At 43.0% G+C, this 24,015-nt stretch overlaps 1 protein-coding gene across 1 annotated transcript in view; it reads right to left on the bottom strand.

The window, feature by feature from the left end:
* Positions 1-1,329: 1,329 nt before the first annotated feature.
* Positions 1,330-24,015, bottom strand: part of LOC144499989 (uncharacterized) — a 60,757-nt gene continuing 38,071 nt past the window's right edge. The window contains exons 4-5 of the mRNA XM_078222725.1: positions 4,183-4,352; positions 1,330-1,342 (exon numbers count right to left, since the gene is read on the bottom strand). Of these exons, the coding sequence (XP_078078851.1) occupies positions 1,330-1,342; positions 4,183-4,352 (183 nt within the window). The remainder of the gene's footprint in view (positions 1,343-4,182; positions 4,353-24,015) is intronic.

The following is a 24,015-nucleotide window of genomic DNA, read 5'->3' on the forward strand; positions in this document are numbered from 1 at the left end:
GCGGCCATTGTGAACTTCACCAACTGGACATCCAGCTACTTTGAGTGTACGTCCACTAATATTAGAAACATATGGCCCATAAAGGGTCCTGCAGAGTTGATATGTATTCTTGCCCAGGGGTTCTCATTCTCAGGGGGGAAGGTTAGCTGGCAGCAACAAAGTCGATAGAGTTTGAGAACTGGGATATTGACTAACCACCCTTTCTGTTTCTGTATCAAGGCCTATCCACCATACATAACTTCTGGCTAGTGCTTTCATTCTGCTTTGACCAGGTTGTGAGTCATGCAACTCTTGAAACAATAGCTGTCTTCCTTGGGTTGGGGATATTACCCTAGCCCTCCGCAACAACACCTTCTCTTCACGAGTTATCTCCAGCCTCCATGTTGGTAGGGCTTTAACAGCTATGACTTCTCATATCTCCAACACTTGCATGACCATCTCTTTAACCTTTGATAATACCTGGTCTCATTCTGTCCTTATGTACTTCGCTGAGACCAGCAAGGACTCTACCACGTGCAGGGCCAGCACTAAATCTTGCGGAACTGTTGGTAATGCGACTGTCTGTGGCTCTGAGCACATCCACATTTGATATCTGTGTTCCTGGGCGATGATGAAAAGTATAGTTGTGTGCGACCAATAAGAAAGCCCACGTCTGCACACTTGCCAAAGCTATTGGTGGCATTGGCTCATCTTCTCTGAATAAGCCCAGCAATGTTTTGTCGTCCACATAAATTGTAAAAAGCAGATCATGAATGTATTGATGAAACTTTTTGACTGCATACATGACCATCAAGCATTCCTTACCTATTTGGAATCTTTTTCCGCCTCAGACAATGTCCGTGAGGCAAAGGTGATTGGTATTTCTGCTCCATCAGGCATTCTGTGGGACAAAACCTCTCCCACTCCATACGGTGATACATCACAGGTGACCATCAGCGGCTTGATTGGATCGTAGTTCACCAATAATGTGATGACTGCAGAGCCTGTTTGATTTTTGTGAATGCGTCTTTCTCGTTTTCTCCCCACCTTCATCGTTGATGTTTCTTTAACAATTGGTGGAGTGGGGCTCAAGTTGTAGGAACATTTTGTAGCAACCTACCACAATGGTTTACCATTCTGAGAAATGACTTTAAGTCAGAGACATTTGTTGGCTGTGGAACTTATTTTCTGGCTTTTATTTTGTCTTCCAAATGATGCAAACCTTTTGCTTCTGCACTAAAACTTAAATAGGTGACTTCATCTGCTTGGAAAGTACTTTTCTTTCATTTTAGCCTAACCCCTCCTTCTTTAAGTCACTTGAAAACTTCCTTCAAGTTTGCCCTGTGTTCTTCAGGTGCGGCACCTGCAATTAGAATGTCATCAAGAAAAACCACTATATTTGGGATGCCTTGCAATAGACTTTCCATTGTATGTTGGAAAAAGGCTCAGGTTGATCAGACTCCAGAAGGCAGGCATGTAAATTGGTGTAAACCATTGTGAGTATTGATGGTTACCAGTCTCTTCATCAAATTCCAACTGCTGCTAGGCATAAATGAGGTGCAACTTGGTGTACTTTAAAGCTCCTGCTACTTTGGCGTAGAGTTCTTTAATTTTAGGAATGGGGTCTCTGTCTATTTGAGCTCCTCTATTAACTGTCAATTTATAATACCCACAAATTCTTACCGTCCGGTCCGGTTTTAGGAAAGGGACTTTGGGTGCAGTCCATTCTGAATCTGAACACGCTTTATGATATCTTAAACTTCTCTTGAGCTTGACTTCGATATCATAATGTAGCGCATTGGCACAGGATGAGCCCTGAAAAATCTTGGTGTTGCCTCTGGATTTAAATACATTTCATCCTTAGCTTCCCTTATATCCCATTATTTATTTTGGAACACCTTGGAATATTTATATTGCAGCACCTGAAAACCTCCATCTTGCAGAGGAATTTTCCCAGAACATGACTAAGGAGTGATTCTTCGACCTCCTTCAGATGGCCGGCAGGAATCCCAATGCAACGGAAGGGGCGCGGCAAGACAATCGGGATTCTTGTTGGGCGTGAGGACTCTCGGGATTCAGTCGGCCTGACCCATCCCAGAGTGGGCGGCAACCCAATGATTGTGCAAACACGCTAATTTGAATGTTATTGGTGATTTGACAGGCCATTTGCCAGATTCCTGCCATTGACCCAGCTGCTAGAGGGAACAGCGGGCTTTACATGTGCTACCCACAAGCAGGGACATGCTGTGCTGGACCTCGAGGGTCGAGATGAGCACTACCAACCCCTCAGAAAAGACGGGCATCTGCCCCCAACACTCAATTCAAGGTCACCCACCCACACACCGTGCAGGCCTGAGGGTGATCCGACCTGAACTCCTCAGCTCCCTTTCCCCTCAGACCACCCACTCAACCCATATTCCCCCTCAGGCTCCCCACGCAGCCCTCTCCCCCCCCCCCCCTTCAGGTCATGCGCCTTGGCAGTGCCAACTATGCACTGCCCAATGGCCCTCTGGTACTGATACCTTGGGCCTGAGACCTTGGGCCCCGAGAGGGCTCAAGGAGGTAGGTCCAGTGGTCATTTGTCCCTCTGTTGCTGCCAGGCTGCAGAGGAAGTGTCCTTCAAGAATCCTGGGTGTTGGGTGGGATATGGCTGGGGGCAAAGGGTTGACTTCATCATTCTCCCCCAGGGTGTGTGTGTCAAGGCTGGACTGCCCCTCCTAACCCTGGCAGACCAGAAGATCACCCCTGGCATGACGACTTCCGGCAGGCCCGTGATCAACATCTGCATTCCTGCCTATTAGCTGTGAAAATTCTGAAGTGGCCGGGTCACTTTAGTCTCCATGCCCCCATGTCACTTGGCAGGATTTTAAATCACAGCAGCTCTCCATTCTGCAGCACGGATTTCCTTTTCTCTCTGCCAGAAGCTGCAGGTGAGAGCAGATCCCTTTGAAGTCCTCTGACAGAGAACAAATGTCAATTTCACCTGGAGAGAGGGGTTCCAGACTATACATTCAGCCCCAGAGCATGCACGCAACTTTGATTTGAAGTTTCTGAGGCTTCCCAACAAGTTGTAAGTGTTGAAACTGTCTCCATTGCAGTTGACGCCTTTGAATTGTAACAAGTTCAATGTGTAATGTCTCGTAAAATATTCAACTGTCAGCTCAATGGATTTCTGTCGTTCTCCAGCCACCTGTGCTTATTTTGGTTTACCCTCACAGGGTTTACTGCACCTCAAGTACCTCATTGATCCTGACTGTAATGTTGACAGAGTCTAATCCTGATTGCAGTCTGTGGTTTCACTTCCTCTTTTGCAAACCACTTCAAAATGGGCCACCTTCATGCCTGTGTGGTGTGAAGGTGTGAACCCGTTATTTGTAGGTGGGCGGGGAAGAAGCCATCTTTGGTGAGGGGTTGGTGAAGCTCTCCTGGTTAGTGTGGGGGATATAATTACATTTTTACATGGAGGGGGACTTGTCTCTGGTCGCAGAAACTGGGTTGCCATTTAAAAACGACCGGAACTGCAGCCCCTGTGTTGATTTCTATTTTAAGGGGTCTGCCATTTACCATCCAGACTATCTCGATATTGGGCACATTGTTCACTTGGATCTGGTTTAGGGTAAATGATTCTGGTCCCTTGTCAGGTTCCTCAGCCAGTTTCTTCACAAGAGTGGGGTGGCACGGTGGCACAGTGGTTAGCACTGCTGCCTAACAGCACCAGGGACCCAGGTTGAATTCCGGCCTCAGGCAACTGTCATGAGTGGAGTTTGCATGTTCTCCCTGTGTCTGCATGGAGGGGGACCTGTCTCTGAGTGCAGAGACTGGGTTGCCATTTAAAAATGACTGGAACTGCAGCCCTTGCTCCGGGTGATCCTGTTTTCTTCCATGCTCCAAAGATGTGCAGGTTATGTTGATTGGCCATGCTAAATTGCCCCTTCGTGTCAGGGAGCTTAGCATGGTAAATATGTGGGGTTATGGGGATAGGGCCTGGATGGAGTGCTGCTGGTGCAGGCTCGATGGGGCAAATAACCTCTTTCTAAACTGTAGGAATTCTATGATTCTATGAGTTAAACTGGCCATTGTAGTTTTACTTTTTTTACATCTTCTGTCCTGACAGCTTTACTCTGCACCACAATTGTAAATAGCCACACTGATAACAAGCTTCTGTTCCCAATGTTGTATCCCTTTTATTGGACTCTTCAGTACCTGAGTTTGGGTTGGCCTTCGCAATAGCCGTTGTCCAGCCATAAGAAGTTTACTTCGTTTGGCACCACTTGCAATTTGCTTACATCCATTTCTTCACATTCAGTCACCTGGGCCAGCTCTACTGCTTTATCCAGAGAAATTTTGGTCTCTGCCGATAACTTATAATCAGGCTGTTTACACCACAGAACAAACGGTCCCTCAACATTTCCCCTAAAGCCGTGCCGAATTTGCAGTGCTCTACTAATCCTCTCAACCTGGTCAGAGAGTCTGAGACTATTTCCCCTGGCTCCCAAACTGCTGAGTAAAATTTGTACCTCAACATAATGATTGAGGGCCGGGGGTTCAAATGTTCCTTAACCAACTCAACCATCTGGTCAAAAGGTTTGGTGTCTGGAACTTCAGGCAATGTGAAACTACTGATTAAACAGTAAATCTATGGGCCACAAACTGAGCTGAATAACTTTCCACTTTTCTTCATTGGTAATCTCATTCGCTACAAAAATGTAACATAGCCTCTCGATATACTGGCCCCAATTTCCCACCTCGGGGTTGAAAAGTTCTAATTTCCTGTTCAAAGGCACTTTAACGTGTGCCTGTACCTTGCTCCTTCTTGTCTTTGATGCTCCAGTCTCTTCCCCCTCTGGATGCGCACTTGGCAGTCCCCAAGGAACTTGGAAAATTCTTCCTCGTCACCAGTGTAATAAAACGAGGTAACTCGATGAGGCTTCTGAACAAAAAGGCTTTATTGCCAGTGCAACGATGAAGTATATACACAAATAGTGTCCGACAGAATAACTATGTGGCTCCTTCCTGGCTCCAGCTGCCAACACTTCCCAACCCAGGATACACGCCCTCATACTCGATTGACTCAGCTCCCTACCTCAACACTCTATAGGGTCCAACCCAACCATGTGGCCCTCAGGGAGCACCCTCTTAAAGGGACCACGCTACCACATGTGTTGATGCCACAATCAAACCAGCAATGATCTTATTGAATGTTGGAGCAGGCTCGAGGGGCCGAATGGCCTATTTCCTAATTCGTGTTCTTGTGACTCAGAGGTGAAAGTACTACCCACTGAACCACAGCTGACACCTGCTATGATGTTTCGATATCCTCTGACAGAAATCTCCTCTGGTAAGTGACAGTATTTCAGTTAGGCATTTAAATACCAAACATTGACATTGTCACTTTGAAGTAAATCATGGGTAATTTAGGATCTTCTTTTAAGGAAATGACTTTCATTCGAGTTGCCAGGAGGTGTTCCACTTACAGAAGGCAGCTGAGACACATTGTGAAGGTGAACTGGAAGGTACCTTGGATTGTAGCTCAGAGGCAGGTGATGCTGGAGCTTAGTGATAGGATCTGTAATCTTGTGGACAATGACCCAGGCTGCTATATCCTGCTCAGCCTAAGAAAATCTATGATTATGGGACCTTGCCAACAGCCCCTCCATTTTCCTTCTGTCCTTCCTGACGCATGTTGCAGTGTGGTTCCTCAGGCACTTGCACTCTCCTTTTCCCCACCTTCTCCCGATACCGTCCTAGATAATGAGAAGCTGCTCCTGCACTCACCCGATGTTATCATTTTCTAGGAGGGCTAACTGGGTAACAATCAGAAGCAAGAAACCTGCCTGTTTCTCACCCATCAAGTTAATTGTATTGCTCCAATTACCACTCCAGTCCCGGAATTGAAACTAGGTCCATTTTACATAACCCTGCTTGTCATTGACCTCTGCACTAACATGATAAATACTGAGTAAACTTGGATCTTTCGATAATTATGGAATTCAAAGCGTTTTAAAGCATTAAATGCTACATTGAATTTGTCGTAATCGAGTCTGTCCAGACTTGGCATACTGAATTGAAAGCGGGTCAAATATCCTTCTCTTTATTTTTACTTCCTACGTGGGATCACATCTTGTTCAAATTTACTATAATTGACCTGGAACCACAGCCACAAGATTACTTTAATTATTTGAACTAAATATTTGCATTTCTTTGTTCAGCTTTCTTCTCATTTTCACTCTTTTTTGGGCATGAAATTGTTCCCAGCATTTGTTGGTAAATAGAATTGTTTTGTCTAATGTTCTGAATTTGCCATAAAATCGTATCAATGTCCACAAATATAGGGTTAACTTTCCATCTCTGCCTAATTATCTTGGTTTCTGTTTGTTTATTCAGATCAGCGTAATACCTGATTAAATCATTGCCACTTCCTTACAACCTGTTATAGCAAATTTATATGGGAATGTTGTACATTGGCACTGAGTTAATGGAGCTCATGAAATAAACATATCTCAGTAACTGGGGGGGAGGGGGGGGGGGCGGGTGGCAATGTGTATCAGTACTTCACACAACCGTTAAACTCATTGTAGCCCATCGCTTTGCTTATAATTACAACTCATTACTTATTTAAATATCTCTCAGACAAACATATCTTATTTAAAATGCTTTTGGGATTCCATTATCATTACATGCTTTGCTGAAAATTAATCCTTTAATATTAATCCTTCAAATACAACTAAATTTGATCTATTCATTTTGGAATCTTAAAGGGCATTTTAGTAAATAGATATGATCATTAACTTAACAATCATTAACTTGTAATTTTCAATAATGATCAAATGTTAGATAATTTTGGGACAATTTATGAGTTAATTTGTTTGCCTTTGTGTCATGTTGAATACAAAGATTGTCTTTGATTGGATGCATTACTGTGTAATTTATTCAAATCTTATCCATTAAAAACAAAACACCCAAGTAATATTGGCACTAAATATCCAGGGATTATCCACAATTGTAAATAGCTGAAAGTTATTACAACAGGAAGATTCACGTGACATCTAAAATTACAATGTAAAGCTGGATTAGGTCACAAGTCCTGGTAAGCATTTTCTTTCTCTCTAATATATATATGTGTTTTTTCAACTCCATTGTTGTTATCAGTGCTGAGCTGACAGATGCAGATTTGGTAAATATAAATATATTTATTTATTTAAAACATTCCTCCTTTACTCATGAGTTTCATTGCAGTGTAGATTTTTTTGATGTAATTTGAAAGTTAAGTGGCTTGTGCAAATGTCATATGACTCCCTGTGCGAAGGTAAATTCAATGCTTATCATTTTTCTTTATTCCAGGGCAATGCATTGTCTGATATAAATTGTTATTAAAATACAGTTGTGATGTTGGACAGAGCCCCAGAATTGTACTCTGTATCTTATCTTATATGCTCCTGAACAATGCAGCATATTATTTGTCATTCTCAGTATTGAGAGAGAAAATGCATTCAAGAGTATGCATACAAGCGCTGCATCATCAGAGAAGCCTTGCACACTGCCAGCTGAGGTCAGAACATACAACCTCAAAACTTTTCAAGGCATGAACTGTGGCATGTTCAAGGTCAAAGAACTAATCTCTTTAAAGCCCTTAAATTATTATTTTTTCATCTTGACTCTGAATCTCACAACATTGGAAGATACTTCACTCACAGTATTGGTTAAATGTAAGCATGTGCTGAGCTGACTTTTCTCATGCTGGCTGTTACAAATGTATTTTTTGTTTTAATCCTTCCCGTTTATTTTTTAACTTTTCTTATGAGTCGGTGGAAATTTCCTCTTTGACTTTCTTTAACCTGAGATGATGCTGACAATCCAGAGATCAGATTGATGACTCAATTCCCAAGCAGAAGGCAATTAAAAAAAGAATTGCCTCCCAATTTTCCATGCAGAATTTTGAACTTTTCTATTTCTTTCCCCTAATGCCAGAACTGCTTTTATAAAGTTTGCACTGGTGCACAAAATGTCCTTTCTTGATTATTTCTCCATACATAGCGGAACTGTCTGCCTGGTACTATTCTGTCATAGAGCTAAGTGCCTTTTTATAGTACTACAAAGTAATATTCAGGATGAGAATGATTTTCTTACATGTAATATTTAGACAAAATGTTTTGTGTTTTGAAAACTCCAAAGGCTATTCAGTTCACTGGATTAAAATGGAGTCCTTGAAATACACAGTTCAAATCAAACACAGCATTGATCCAAGCTTTAAAAAGCTTACTGCTATCATTTACTAAGATTATATTGTTGTCATTTTAATAATTTCCTGCATGATGTAATCCTCACATAAATGGAGAATGAAGTCATTTTATTCAGAACAGATTTTTATCTTGGCTCTTCAAAATGATCTTCAGTGAACAATTTTCAGTTAATTATGATGTTCCTTTGTCAAGGAACACTGGTGCATTATTAATCTGAGTCATGCAGTACCATGAGCTCTGCCCTACATCTACTAAGGAGGCATTGAACCTCGAGATGCTGAAGTTTAACGCAGCCCTTCCTTCTCTTCATCTGTTGCTACCACATTCTGCCAGCCACGTACAAAAAGAGCAATGCATCTTCTGCAGGCAACAGACTTCCAATGATATATGTGTTTGTGCATGTGAAAATGGCACAAGATATAATTGTGCTGTCCCATATTTGTGGAAATGTCCACAGCAATCCCACTGCATAATGAAGCATTTCAAAATGGCAATATGCGCTGTGGATGTAACGTGGAGCTGAGTTACTAACAGGCAGTTTATACCTTGCCACCTGTTCATCATGCCCATCGCTCATCCACCAATCTCTGCCAATAGGGGAAGAATTGCAGATAATTAGTTTGATAGGATAAGAAGGGTAAGAGCGCCAAAGTATCAACACATTACCTGAGTTTTTAACAGCAGAGATAAGAACATCTAACATGCATTTTTGTTTCTGCACTATTTCTTTATAAATTAGCAGACATGTACATGTTCAAATTACACTACTGTGAAAGGTAGCAAATAATTTTAATGGTGCAAAATGGCTGCCACTTAATGTTTTAGATGTCTTTATCACTTAACACTTCTTACACCTGTTATAATCCAGGTCAGAAACTCCAAGGTATTTTATGAAGTCAGCCTAGACCATAGGTTTTGCATTTTGAATTTGGCTAGGGTAAACATAAGGGGGGTGATTCTCCCAAAAGAATTCTAAGTGTCGAATGCATGTAAAAACTGGAATAAATCCGGCTGGGTTTTTCAGCGGGAGTTTCAAAATGAATCTCCCACACTCTGTGCACTGCAGAGTGCCTAAGCATGAATCACTGAGGGGGTACGGCCTATTCAGGCTGGAGAGGCTGGCAGCATAGCACTGAGAAGGCCACTGGACATGTGCTGATCTGTCAGCACTGAGATCGGTGCATGCGCAGTAGCCCCGCACTGCCGGCCTCCCAATCGCTGGCGAGCTCAAATGCTGGCCAGTCCCACGACCCTCGTATTGCTGGCACACAGACCCACCCACGGCCTGAATATCTCTGGGCCAGCCTCGCTCCCCCCACCGGCGCAGCTCGATCTCCCCCGCTCCCCCCACAAGCCCTGACCTCCCAATACCCCACACCCGCTCCCACGCCACCGGCAGTCCCGAACTCCCAATCCACCCCCCACATGTAGTCCTGACAACCCCCCCCCCCCCCGTAAGCTAACCGTCCGCCCACTCTCCACCCCGATTACCAGCCCCGATTGCTGGTCTCCCTCCCTCTGTCACTGATCCCAAAGTGCAGAGTGGCTGCGAAAACAGCGCAGTAGGCTGGGAGAATCGACCCAAGACATCTCACTACAGATATGGTTCAAATGACCGACTGGGGAGCTTTTATCAAACAAAGTTTATTTCAGAATACAGTTAACACCGTGAAAGAAAATTAACAATAACTTTTACCAATTACAAAAAAACTCCATGATATTGTATAAACCTTAACAACTAAATGCAGTTTTCCAACACAACAAACCTCCTTATGAACTGACACCTTTCCCAGGTTTAGCACATAAAATAAGAAGGCTCACGTGATGCTAGAAATTGCAGCTCTGCAAAAACCTGCTGTGAATTACTCCTTTGGCTGGAGAATTGAAACTCTGGCTTCTCCATTCTGGAAATCTCAGCACCTTTTGAGGATGGAGCCACTGCTGGCCTCTAGCTTTTAGCCAGCAAACAACTTCAGGAGGCAGAGGTAATCCTTGCCTCTCGATACTAGCCATCCAGTCACCAAGAGCTGGATTTCCAATACCAGGGAGAGACACAGAAATACACTTTTCAGTCTGGATTCCACACAGCTTCTAACTAGTCAGCAGCCAAAACTGGAAGTGAAAGAACTCTTGGGAGAGAAAAAAAATGCCCCACCAGACTGTCAATCATTCCTCCCACAACAATTCAAAGTTTGTAAACTCCCAGAGAGTGCATTAGGCCCAGATTAAAAATAAACAAAAGCCCATTTAAACAATTTAAGCAGCAATTAAAGTGTATCTAATCAGATAACCGGTGCCACAATGAACAAAACAGAGCTGCCTATAAGTGCATAGAACATGATTTAAAAAGAACATTTCTTAAAGGCACAGTAGCATTACACATCGAAGAGGTAAATGATTTCATCTTGATCTTAAGTGTAGGTCCCTCCAGGTTAATAAAAAAAAATGCTGGTCCTTAACTTCAGTTTTATTCCAATTACTTTACTTTGCGTAAGTGACAGTTTCTTATAACTTTATAAAAGCCCAGAATTTGTGGTAACAGTGATTGGGAAACTGACATTGTTTACTGACATTATTCCTTTGAAAATATCGACAACTTCTCCCGTCCACACATGCATGGTTAAACATGGAAATTCAGAAGTTGCTGTTAATAAGTCTGTGATTGTCCATGGGGTTGGCAAAGTCTCTCCAGACTTCAATCAAATGGAAATCATTGAAGTGAATTGGACTTTCACTTTTACACTATTAGTTGCAAAATCCATTGAAAAGCTACAGCTTGATCAATGAGGTGAAACTGGGTTTTTAACAATGTGCTAATTTTATAAAGACGGCTAAACAGTCCCATTGGCCTGCAAGATTAATTTTATATCATCCAATGTCATATGTCACCATTATGACAAAAACAAATCCAGGAATTTTACAAAGGATATGCTTATGACATTTTAATTTTTCCTTAATCCCTTATGTGCAACTATTCTTTTTTCACTATCTATAAAAAGTAAATTAAAAATAAAGAGTTTCAATGGATTTTCCTTCCTAGTTTGCTGTCTGTGAGAATGCCTTGACATGATTCGCTGCCATGCTTGATGACTTCGCTGTTGCTGGATGCCTATTGATCTCTTTGATGTGGCATCAGACTCACAGGGATGTCAGGAAATGGAAAACTAATGTCAGAGATCGCCAGATCTTTGTGAGCAGCTTTCTTCAAGGTCAGCAGTAAGTGTGATCACTTTTCAAGATAGAACAGGACATGGCAAAAGTCTGAATATGTTTTAAAATGTCAAAATCGTATGGAGCAGCTGAATTTCTTCTTCCATTTACAATCAGCTCCTAAATGCATTATCTTCTGCTATGCATCGACAACTGGGAAAATTGCTGTTTAACAAAACCTGGTTCGATGTATCCAAGATACTATTGAAAATATGGAACAAATTGTTTCACATTCATTCCTATCTTTGAGCTCCTCTTTTGGACTGTTTATATGCACATAAAATATCAACTAATCCTTATGGAGTACACATGATTCTTTTGCTTGCTGTCAGGTTTCTTCCTTTCTTGTCCAATCCTTCTCAGGGGAGGCGATGGTCTAGTGGTATTCTCGCTAGACTATTAATCCAGAAACTCAGCTAATGTTCTGGGTTCAAATCCCACCACAATAAAAAAAATCTGGAATTAAGAATTGACTAATGACCATTGTTGAAAAAACCCATCTGGTTCACTAATGTCCTTTAGGGAAGGAAATCTGCCGTCCTTACCTGGTCTGGCTACATGTGACTCCAAAGCCACAGCAATGTGGTTGACTCTCAAATGCCCTCTGAAATGGCTGAGCAAGACACTCAGTTCAAGGGCAACTAGGGATGGGCAATAAATGCTTGCCAGCTGTGATGCCCATGTCCCATGAATGAATTTAAAAAGTTATACCTCCGTCCTGTTTATTCTCTTATTTTGAAATTATTCCTGCTTCCTTGCGAAGTTTTTCCCAACTAATTGGTGCTCAGCTTTCTTCAATATGAAAATCTAAAAGTTGCTGCCTGAGTTGCATTGCCGTTAGCTTTGCAAAAATGGCATCTCATGGTCCATCTCATTATCAGCATGTAATAAGACTTATGAAGTTATTGCATTTACACAGTAGATACAAACTAAATCCGCTGCAATTATTTAAAAGTCAGTTATTGTTGTGTTCTTATAATGATATAAAGGCACCAATTGCTCAAAAGGGATTCTGCAAACATGTTCTGGGTTAATTTATTGAGACCAGGCACATGGGATCATTTATACAGGGGCATTTAGCGTGAAATCACCAGCAGCAGAGCTGTATATATGCTCTGGTTAAAAGCAAAAGCAAGACTAAAACTGGATCACGTGACTCACTTCTTTTCTAGCGATGTCATGCTGCATACCCTTAAAGGCATATTACAACAGCTAGTAATGTAAGACCTTTCTGACAACAAGACAAATTAATGTAAAATAGGGAAAACCACTTTTTACACACACTTCGTTGGTTTTCATTCACAATTTTCTGAAATATCTCTATAAATGTTTGTGAGAGATCTGGAAAGATGCCAATTGGGAGAGCAATGTGAAAATGCACATTATAATCAAAGATGAGCTGTTCATTTCTCAACATACCGTCTTATTGTGGTGTTTCGATCATATCCAGATTCAGAAAGAAAAGCACTTGTCCTACACAATATCAAGCTTGTATGCACTGTTGGCCATAATTATTGAGGGTGTAGTTCTGGGGATAACAATTATTTAATACAACATTATCTACAATCTTCATCTTTTTTAAGAAGAATACTCTTGAAGGAAATGAACTTCTGGGATAATATAGGAAAAGAACAATTAACACTTAACAGATGAGCATATGGGACCTTTGCACAAAAAAGCTAGTGGCATGTGTAGGGCTCACATCTTGAGGATTACAATTAACCAATTTTGCTGGGAGCATTTTATGTTAACAGAATTTGATTATGATTTATTTGTAGGACAGGTATTTGTGCCTATCCTGATGTAGCAAGAAAACATGGCTTTTTATCAAGTATGTAGATCAGATTTGGTACAGAAGACCCGGAAGTGCTCTGTCAGTTGATGGGTTATGTACAATTCATGAACCTGTAAGAAACGCATAATTGTATTTCTTAATATTAGGCTTTTTGAAAATATAGGTACAATTTCATTCAAAACTAACACTAAGGTCAAGGATTCTTTCTGTTTTTCTTCAGGAACTCATTATTTTAATGAATGCACCTGGGAATAGAATATAAAGACTGAAACCCAGCTTCCACTGCATTTAAAAGCCTTATTTTCTAATATAGCGTTGTTTATAATCTGAAATATAAATACAGAATCATAGAATCATATAGTGCAGAAGAGGCCCATCAAGTCTGCACTGACAAATGAGAATCATCTGACCTCCCACCTAATCCTATTTACCATTACTTGGCCCATAGCCTTGAATGTAATGTTGTGTCAAGTGCTCATCCAGAATATTTAAAGGATGCGAGTCAACCCGTCTCACTCACCCTCCCAGGCAACACATTCTGGACCATCACCACCCTCTGGGTAAAATAGTTTTTCCTCACATCCCCACTAAACCTCCGGCCTCTCACCTTGACCTTGTGCCCTCTCGTGACTGACCTTTCAACTAAGGGGAACAGCTGCTCCTTATCCACTCTGCTCATGCCCCTCACAATCTTGTGCACCTCGATCAGGTCATCCCTCAGTTTTCTCTGCTCCAACAAAAACAACCCAAGCCTTTCCAGTCTCTCTTCATAACTTAAATGTTCCACCCCAGGCAGCATCCTGGTAAATCTCCTCTACACCCCTCCAGTGCAATCACATCCTTCCTATAATGTGGTGACCAGAATTGCACACAGTACTCCAGCTGTGGCCTTGCCAATGTTCTGTACAACTCCAACATGACATAAGCTTGATAGTAGGCTATTTTTACTTTTTTTAAAAATCACCAGATATTAAATATTATTCAACATCTAGCAGAAGGGAAGTCATATTCCAAATGATACACTTTACTACAAATGCAAAAACAATCTTAAAGTGGAAATTTACAGCCCCATCACGGATGGGGGCATGGCCATAAAGTACGATGGGTCGTTCAAAGCTCTATTGATTTTGGCAGATATGGAAGACCCATTGACGATGGATCCAAAGTCAATGGCCATAATTCTCTGGCTGTTCACACCCTGCCGCTACTGCTGCCGCTGCCAGTGATAATGGAATGATAATGGCAAATCTCCATTCACAACAGCAGACCCAGAGAATTGTGGTTGCAGGCGAGGTCAGAGAATCAGACCCATTAGCTTTGGTCTTCCCAACTGGATGAAATTTCTGTTAATTTAACACTGGATGAGACACAAGAAGTGTTTTGATTTGATTTGATTTGATTTATTATTGTCACATGTATTTGTCTACAGTGAGAAGTATTGTTTCTTGTGCACTATACAGACAAAGTACCATTCATAGAGAAGGAAAGGAGGGTGTAGAATGTAATGTTATAGTCATAGTTAGGGTGCAGAGAAAGAGCAGTGTAGTATGAGGTAGGTCCATTCAAAAGTCTGATGGCAGCAGGGAAGAAGCTGTTCTTGAGTCAGTTGGTACGTGACCTCAGACTTTTGTATCTTTTTCCTGATGGAAGAGGTGGAAAAGAGTATGTCCGGGGTGCATGGGGTCCTTTATTATGCTGGTTGCTTTTCCAAGACAGTGGGAAGTATAGACAGAGTCAATGGATGGGAGGTTAGCTTGCGTGATGGATTGGGCTTCGTTCACGACCTTTGTAGTTTTGTGCGCTCTTGGGCAGAGCAGCAGACATACCAAGCTGTGATACACCCTGAAAGGATGCTTTCAATGGTGCATCTGTGTGTGAGTGTGACAAGCTAGTGCCAGTGGAGGTCTCAGAGAAGGTAATAGTGGGGTAGAGCTGGATGTTGTCAGCTTATATGTGAAACCTGATATTGTATTTTGACGTGATGTTAGCAAAGGATGGCATCTTGATTCACTATAGGAGGGTGGAGAAGGATAGATCCTTGACTGACTGTAAAGGTAATAGTGATGCAATCTGCAACCTCATCGGCTGACACATCTCTCATTCTACAATTAACATTGAGCCAAGAGATCAACCCTGGTTCAATGAAGACTGCAGGAGGGCTTGCACCTGAAAATGAGTATGTCAATCGAGTGAAGCTACAACACAGGACTGCTTGCATGTGTAAAAAAATATGGTATTAATTTTAATATTTTTGGGGTTTATTGTGTTATTTTGTGAAACAGGCTTGTTTGTCTGTGTCTTTGTGTCGGCATGTGTGACTAATTCAATTAAATTGGAAACAGTTGAGCTGCAAGGTTAGAACATTGAAGGGGTCGAGGCGTGAAAGGCAAGCATTTAAAGTGAATTGAACAAGTTGAATTTTTTACAAGTAAAGAGGCCATGAGTAGAAATTTGACATAATTTGACATTGTGGTGTTCAGTTGATAAATTTCAAAGGGAGGTAAAAATGGTTTACAACTCGGAAAAGGTTATAAATAAATAAGGCAAGGTTATTAAACTTTATTTTACCCAAAAGTGGGGGCAAAAAGAAGAACATAACCATTTTTTATATTCTGGGAAAGGTGAATTTCAAAGAAGGGTAAGGACAATGAAATAAAGATGAAAGAGGGAAGATAACTATTTAGGGAGAAATGTGAGAGCTGTAATGGAGTGGCCATGTAAGAGTGATGCTTTGTGTTTGGAAAAGTGCTGTGAAGAGACAAAGTGAAGTAGCTTCCAGTCAACCCAGAAAAGTATGTGTTTTTTCAGAAAGCAGGACATTGTTTTAAAGTTCCTTCAATGTCCACAGCAGAGTGGGAGAGAATGGGAGGCCCTGTGATGTACCTTCACAACAGTAACGGTGAATTTGCCTTGTAGCAATGTTGCTGGAATTTTTAAAGTGAACTTAGGGAGTTGTTCCCTGAAGAATTTTTTTTTAGCCGAACCAAGTTGGAAATCTTTTGGGAGGAATGCTCTGTGAGACTAATTTTAACTGTGTAAATGTAATCGTGTGTGCTTAAGTTTTCTTTTAATTTGTTAATAAACATTTGAATTTAATACTTCGAGCACTGGAGTCCTTTCACAGATAATCGTGAAAAGTGGCGGATGATTAAACAACTAATCAGAGGAGGATTATCCACACTTATCCCCCGAATGAAGGAGGAGACATGAAGGACACATCAATTCAAAAGGCAAGGTTGAATCATTTGCAACTGTCTTCAGCAAAACATTCCAAATAGATGATCCACCTTGGCATCCTCGTGAGATTCCCAGCATCACAGATGCCAGTTTTCAGCTGATTTAATTCACTCCAAAACATATCATGAAACAGCTCAGGCATGGATACTGCAAAGGCAATTAGCCCAGAGATCTTTCTGGAAATAATACTTTGGTATTTAGCTCCAATACTAGCCATGCCTCTAGTCAAGCTGTTCCTGTACAGCTACAACATTGGTATCGACCTAACAATCATAGAAATCATAGAAACCCTACAGTGCAGAACGAGGCCATTCGGCCCATCAAGACTGCACCGACCACAATCCCACCCAGGCCCTACCCCCACATATTTACCCGCTAATCCCTCTAACCTACGCATCTCAGGACTCTAAGGGGCAATTTTTAACCTGGCCAATCAACCTAACCCGCACATCTTTGGACTGTGGGAGGAAACCGGAGCACCCGGAAGAAACCCACGCAGACACGAGGAGAATGTGCAAACTCCACACAGACAGTGACCCAAGCCGGGAATCGAACCCAGGTCCCTGGAGCTGTGAAGCAGCAGTGCTAACCACTGTGCTACCGTGCCGCCCACACAATATTGAAAATTGCCCAGGTATGTTCTGTCCACAAGAAACAGAGCAAATTCATTCCGGCCAATCACCGCACAATCATCCAACACTCTATCATCAGCCAAGCAATGGAAATTGTCATTGACAGTGCTATCAAGTGGCACTTACACAGCAATAACCTGCTCATTGGCACTCAGCTTGGATTCTGCCTTGGCCACTCAGCTCCTGACCTCATTATAACCTTTGTCCAATCATGGATGCAAGAGCTGAACTCAAGAGGTGAGGTGCGAGTGACTGCCCTTGACACCAAGGTAGCACTTTACCAAGTGTGGCATCAAGGAGTCTTAGCAAAATTAAAGTCAATGGGAATTGTGAGGAAAGTTCTCCACTGGTTGGAGAACACCTAGCACACAGAAATATGGTTGTAGTTGTTGGAGGCTAATCATCTCAGTTGCACATCACTGCAGTAATTTCTCAGGGCAGTATCCTAACTCAACCATCTTCAGTTGTTTATTAACAAAATTCCTTCCATCAGAATCAGAAATGGGATGCGCACTGATGATTCCACAACGTTCAACACTATTCACAACTCCTTAGATACTGGAGTAGTCAGTGTCCATATGCAGAAAGACCTGAACAACATTCAGACTTGGGCTGATTAAGTGGCAAGTAACATTTGCACCACATGAGTGCCAGGCAATAACCATCTCCACTAACAGGGAATCTAACCATCTTCTCTTGACATTCAATGGCATTACCATCACTGAAACTTCTACTCTGAATATCCTGGGGGTTACCATTGACCAGAAACTGAACTGAACAATCACACAAGACTGTGATTACAAGACTAAGCTCGTGTTTGGGAATCCTGCAGCAAGTAATTTATTTCCTGACTATCCAAAGATTGTTCGCCATCTACAAGTCGCATGTCAGGAGTGTGATGAGATACTCTGCACTAGCCTGGATGAGTGTAGGTCCAACACTTGAGAAGCTCAACACTACCCAGGACAAAGTAGCTTGCTTGATCAGTACCCCATCCACCACTTTAAACATTCATTCCCTCCATCTCCAGTGTACAGTAGCAGCGGTGTGTACCATAGCAAGATGCACAACAGTAACTCACCAAAGCTACTCTGATGTCACATTTGAACCCATAACCTGTACCACCAAGAAGGAGAAGGTTAGTAGATGCATGGGAACACCACCACCAGCAAGTTCCCCATCAAACCACTCACCATCTTGACTTGGAATTACATCACCATTCCTTCACTGTTGCTGGGTCAAAAGCCTGGAACTTGCTTCCTAACAGCACTGTGGGTGTACGAACACCTCATGGACTGAAGGCAGTTCAAGAAGGTAGCTCACCACCACCTTTGCAAGGGCAAATAGGGATGGCTAATAAATGCTAGCCTTCCCAGCAATGCCCACTTTCCATGAAATAATCATTTTTATAGATGGTGGGTGTGATTCTCCCACTACACTTGCCCCAAAACTGGAAAATCCCGCCCGAAGTCAATGGATCTTTGCATGCACCATCCCCTCCCCCCCCCGCCACCGCCCAGTACGAATCCCCTGGTGGGTGGGATGGGAAAATTCCCCCCTGTGATTTTATGACTGCAGCTAAATAGATTGGATTAGATAAAAGCAAAATACTGCAAATGCTGGAATCTCAAACAACAGAAAATGCTGAAAAATCTCAGCAAGTCTGGCAGCACCTGTGGAGAGAGAATAGAGCCAACGTTTCGAGTCAGGATGATCTTTCGTCAGAGCAATGGATTAGAAGCAGACCCAACATTGGAAGGGGATGGTTTGGTCAATGTTGCTAAAGACTACAGACTCCACCCAGCTGGTTCCTTGTCCCTCTCATCTTCCTCATCAATACGGTGACCTTCAAACTCCTGATCTGCAGACACAAGGGTGAAACTGGTCTTTCGCAATGCAGTGAAAGGAGTAGTAATGAACTGGCAGTCTACCATAATGTTTTAGGGATCAGGCGGGTAAGTGGAACTGATCCGCTTCAGATCAGCCATGATCTTATTGAATGGCGGGGCAGGCTCGAGGGGCTAGATGGCCTACTCCTGCTCCTATTTCTTATGTTCTTATGTTCTTATGTTTTGAGTCAAATTCTGCCTCACAACTTACTCATCTGCTGCTAAATAATATGCATGAGGTAAAAGATTCACCTCTGCACTAGTGTGTGGGGATAAACTGTTTGTTTCATCCATTTGTCAGTTGAAGTGAAGCACAATTGGATGAAGAATAGTTTTGTATAAACTGTTGTGTTTGTTATTCTACTCTCTATAATAACTCAGTTTTTATCTTGGGATCAACTATAACAACACTCAATGAATTGCGTTGCCTTTAGTCTTGCTTTGGTATCTATAATTGAAACAGGTCTTAACTCACAAACATTGCCACTACAAAGAACAAAGAGAACAAAGAACAATACAGCACAGGAACAGGCCCTTCGGCCCTCCAAGCCCGCGCCGCTCCCCGGTCCAGGATTGAATCCTGAATCCAGGATCCCCACCCAATTTTCCAGCCTATCTACATACCAATATCCTATCCACCGAGCTGTCCCTCACAGCTACGATGCTTTGTTCATTACAACCTATTAACTTACCCCCACCCCCCCATTCCAGACCATGTGATCTCCAGGGAGAGGCGAAAACCCAGAGTGAAAAACCCCAGGGCCAATATGGGGAAAATAAATCTGGGAAATTCCTCTCCGACCCCCTGAGGCGATCGAAACGAGTCCAGGAGATCACAATGGCCCCGATCGGAAAATGCTTCCCAACCCTAGTCATTTCCACTTCCACGAACACCATATGAATCCCCTGCCCCCGAGACAGGTTCCCAACTATCCGCAGTCTCACTCTGTACTGGCACCAGCAAGATGATCGTAGAATGAAGCCTTGAAACGAGAAACCAGGAACAATTAGCCCGCGCCGCTCCCTGGTCCAAACTAGATCACTCTTTTGTATCCCTCCATTCCCACTCCGTTCATATAGCTGTCTAGATAAGTCTTAAACGTTCCCAGTGTGTCCGCCTCCACCACCTTGCCCGGCAACACATTCCAGGCCCCCACGACCCTCTGTGTGAAATATGTCCTTCTGATATCTGTGTTAAACCTCCCCCCCTTCACCTTGAACCTATGACCCCTCGTGAACGTCACCACCGACCCGGGGAAAAGCTTCCCACCGTTCACCCTATCTATGCCTTTCATAATTTTATACACCTCTATTAAGTCTCCCCTCATCCTCCGTCTTTCCAAGGAGAACAACCCCAGTTTCCCCAATCTCTCCTCATAACCAAGCCCCTCCATACCAGGCAACATCCTGGTAAACCTCCTCTGTACTCTCTCCAAAGCCTCCACGTCCTTCTGGTAGTGTGGCGACCAGAACTGGACGCAGTATTCCAAATGCGGCCGAACCAACGTTCTATACATCTGCAACATCAGACCCCAACTTTTATACTCTATGCCCCGTCCTATAAAGGCAAGCATGCCATATGCCTTCTTCACCACCTTCTCCACCTGTGACGTCACCTTCAAAGATCTGTGGACTTGCACACCCAGGTCCCTCTGCGTCTCTACACCCTTTATGGTTCTTCCATTTATCGTGTAGCTCCTCCCTACATTATTCCCACCAAAATGCATCACTTCGCATTTATCAGGATTGAACTCCATCTGCCATTTCCTTGCCCAAATTTCCAGCCTATCTATATCTTTCTGTAGCCTCTGACAATGTTCCTCACTATCTGCAAGTCCTGCCAGTTTTGTGTCGTCCGCAAACTTACTGATCACCCCAGTTACTCCTTCTTCCAGATCATTTATATAAATCACAAACAGCAGAGGTCCCAATACAGAGCCCTGCGGTACACCACTAGTCACAGGCCTCCAGCCGGAAAAAGACCCTTCCACTACCACCCTCTGTCTTCTATGACCAAGCCAGTTCTCCACCCATCTAGCCACCTCCCCCTTTATCCCATGGGATCCAACCTTTTTCACTAGCCTACCATGAGGGACTTTGTCAAACGCTTTACTAAAGTCCATATAGACGACATCCACGGCCCTTCCTTCGTCAACCATTTTGGTCACTTCTTCAAAAAACACCACCAGGTTCGTGAGGCATGACCTCCCTCTCACAAAACCATGTTGACTATCGTTAATGAGTTTATTCCTTTCTAAATGCGCATACATCCTATCTTTAAGAATCTTCTCCAACAACTTCCCCACCACGGACGTCAAGCTCACCGGCCTATAATTACCCGGGTTATCCTTCCTACCCTTCTTAAATAACGGGACCACATTGGCTATCCTCCAATCCTCTGGGACCTCACCTGTGTCCAGTGACGAGACAAAGATTTGCGTCAGAGGCCCAACTATTTCACCTCTCGTCTCCCTGAGCAGCCTTGGATAGATTCCATCAGGCCCTGGGGATTTGTCAGTCTTTATATTCTCATTGGTGAATAAAAATTATATGAGGCATGAAGTGGCGGAAAACGTCTTCAATTGAAATATTTATTCGGTACCAAAAGATACTACATAATCACAAGGCTTTGGGACAGTTCTTTTTTTCTGGCATGAATTGACAATGTTAGAAATATAGCAGGAAAATCCCCCCATGATGAGGGCGGCATGGTAGCACAGTGGTTAGCACTGGTGCTTCACAGCTCCAGGGTCCCGGGTTCAATTCCCGGCTCGGGTCACTGTCTGTGTGGAGTTTGCACATTCTCCTCCTGTCTGCGTGGGTTTCCTCCGGGTGCTCCGGTTTCCTCCCACAGTCCAAAGATGTGCGGGTTAGGTTGATTGGCCAGGTTAAAAATTGCCCCTTAGAGTCCTGGGATGCGTAGGTTAGAGGGATTAGCGGGTAAAATATGTGGGGGTAGGGCCTGGGTGGGATTGTGGTCGGTGCAGACTCGATGGGCCGAATGGCCTCGTTCTGCACTGGAGGGTTTCTATGATTTCTATGACAATTATTTCCAGGTCGTCATAAATGTGTTATTTCAGGTTCTGCTTTGGGGTGAATTTTCCCGTTCTGCGTGCCATAGGAATCGTAGTGGGTGAGGGGCGGACCATTGAAAGGTCCGTTGACCTTGGGTGGGATTTTCTGGTTTTAGGGCAAGCAGGAAAATCCCACCCTTTGTGATTTAGCAGGAAACAGGGTGGCACGGACGATGATAAATGCAACACATTTTCTTTTTGTGAGCTTAACAGGAGCTTAGCCGTTTTCTCAAGCAACTTCTAGTAGTCCTTTTAAGGACCGGGTGGCACCATGGTTAGCACTGCTGCCTCATAGTGCCAGGGATCTGGATTCAATTCCGGCCTTGGGTGACTGTGTGGAGTCTGCACGCTCTCCCCGTGTCTGCGTGGGTTTCCCCCGGGTACTTCCCACTGTCCAAAGGTATGCAGATTAGGTAGATTGGCCATGTTAAATTGCCCCTTAGTGTGTGAAAGATGTGCAGGTTAGATGGATTAGGCATGGGAAATGTGTGGGATTACAGGGATAGGGCAGGGAGGTGGGTCTGGGAAAGATACTTTGTCAGAGAGTCAATGCAGACTCGATGGTCCTTTCTACACTACAGGGATTCTATGATTCTATGAATAAGTTTGTGGGAAATCTTCCTGTTATGTATACAATGCCACTCATATACAACAATGATAGTAGAGCTTCCCCATAAATTAATATTTGTGCGTGATCAAGGAAAGTGCTTTTGAAAGCATATGAATGGCAACTCCTTTTGCAGACTATGAAAAAATGTTGAAGCAATTCTGTTCTGTAAAAAAAAATGAGCTGTCACAAAATAGGGCCTATGGATTGTAAAGCAGTCCAATGTTTGGGGCATATAGGGACTGCAACACATTAAAATGTTTATATGTATCATGGACCTCCATGTAAAAGATTGGCTCAAATGGACCAGCTGCATTTAACTTAAGCAGGAAAGAGCAATCTGAAGCGTTGACATGGAACTTTAGTGTTGTCAAGAGGCATAAGCACATTAAAGAGTTGCCTGGAAGCATCATAATTATTGCTCACTGTCAATAAATCACTCACTTGTGTTTACACTTTCAGATGATCTTACAATATAAACATCAATTGCCCTCAGTTCACATCTGTGTAAATCGCAGGTTGGAGAGGACAGCTGAAACATTCCTCCAAAAATCATGCTTCTCGTGAAAGAAAGATTTAAATGTTTCTGTCAATCTTTCAGCTCCTCTCATTTAATTCCCAACACACAAGTGTCTAAGTGCCTGATAGTCAGCAGTACTTATAATTCTGTATTTTAATTGAAGAATTTGAGTTTAGAAATTTAGGAGAATAGTTGTGATTATGCCAGGTAATGAGGACTTGGTGGCTGGGAGGCAGGGTGACATTATGGTTCTTTCACAGGTGCGAAACAGATGCCTCACAATGCAATATGGTGGATAGCATGAAAGAGTTCAATCTTCACTGGATATGTGTTATCTATTATATTAGTAAAAGTTTTACTGCGGATGTCCAGGGTGCACAGGCTTGAAATCAATCCTTTGCATAAACACAGGGGGGGCTCTCATGCCCGTATGAGAGGCCTCTTTGCAAAGGACTGTATTTTCTTCAGATGCTTAATTGGCAGCCAAATGAAAGTTTTTAATGGAACTAAGGGAGGCAGAAAGGTAAGGTTGAACATTTCTTTTTAACTTAATTTATTGTTGAGTTCCTGCTTTTCCTGGCTCCATGTTAAAACAATGGGCTGTTTGCCCGCCACCCCCATCCCTTGCACAACCCCCATCAATTGCTCCCCCTGTACCCCTCATTGTCCCTCTAATTTGACCTCAGCCAACATCCGAGCCAAACAATTCTGCTGCCTCCCACTCGCATCCCCAGCATCAGTGAGCTGCCTCTGGAGCCACGATAGGTGTCTGCAGCTTGCTGGTAATAGGAAAATGAGGCTGGCTGGCCACGGTTCTGCCACTAGAGCCCTT

Source organism: Mustelus asterias, chromosome 10, assembly GCF_964213995.1.
Source record: "Mustelus asterias chromosome 10, sMusAst1.hap1.1, whole genome shotgun sequence".
NCBI classification, from domain to species: Eukaryota; Metazoa; Chordata; class Chondrichthyes; order Carcharhiniformes; family Triakidae; genus Mustelus; species Mustelus asterias.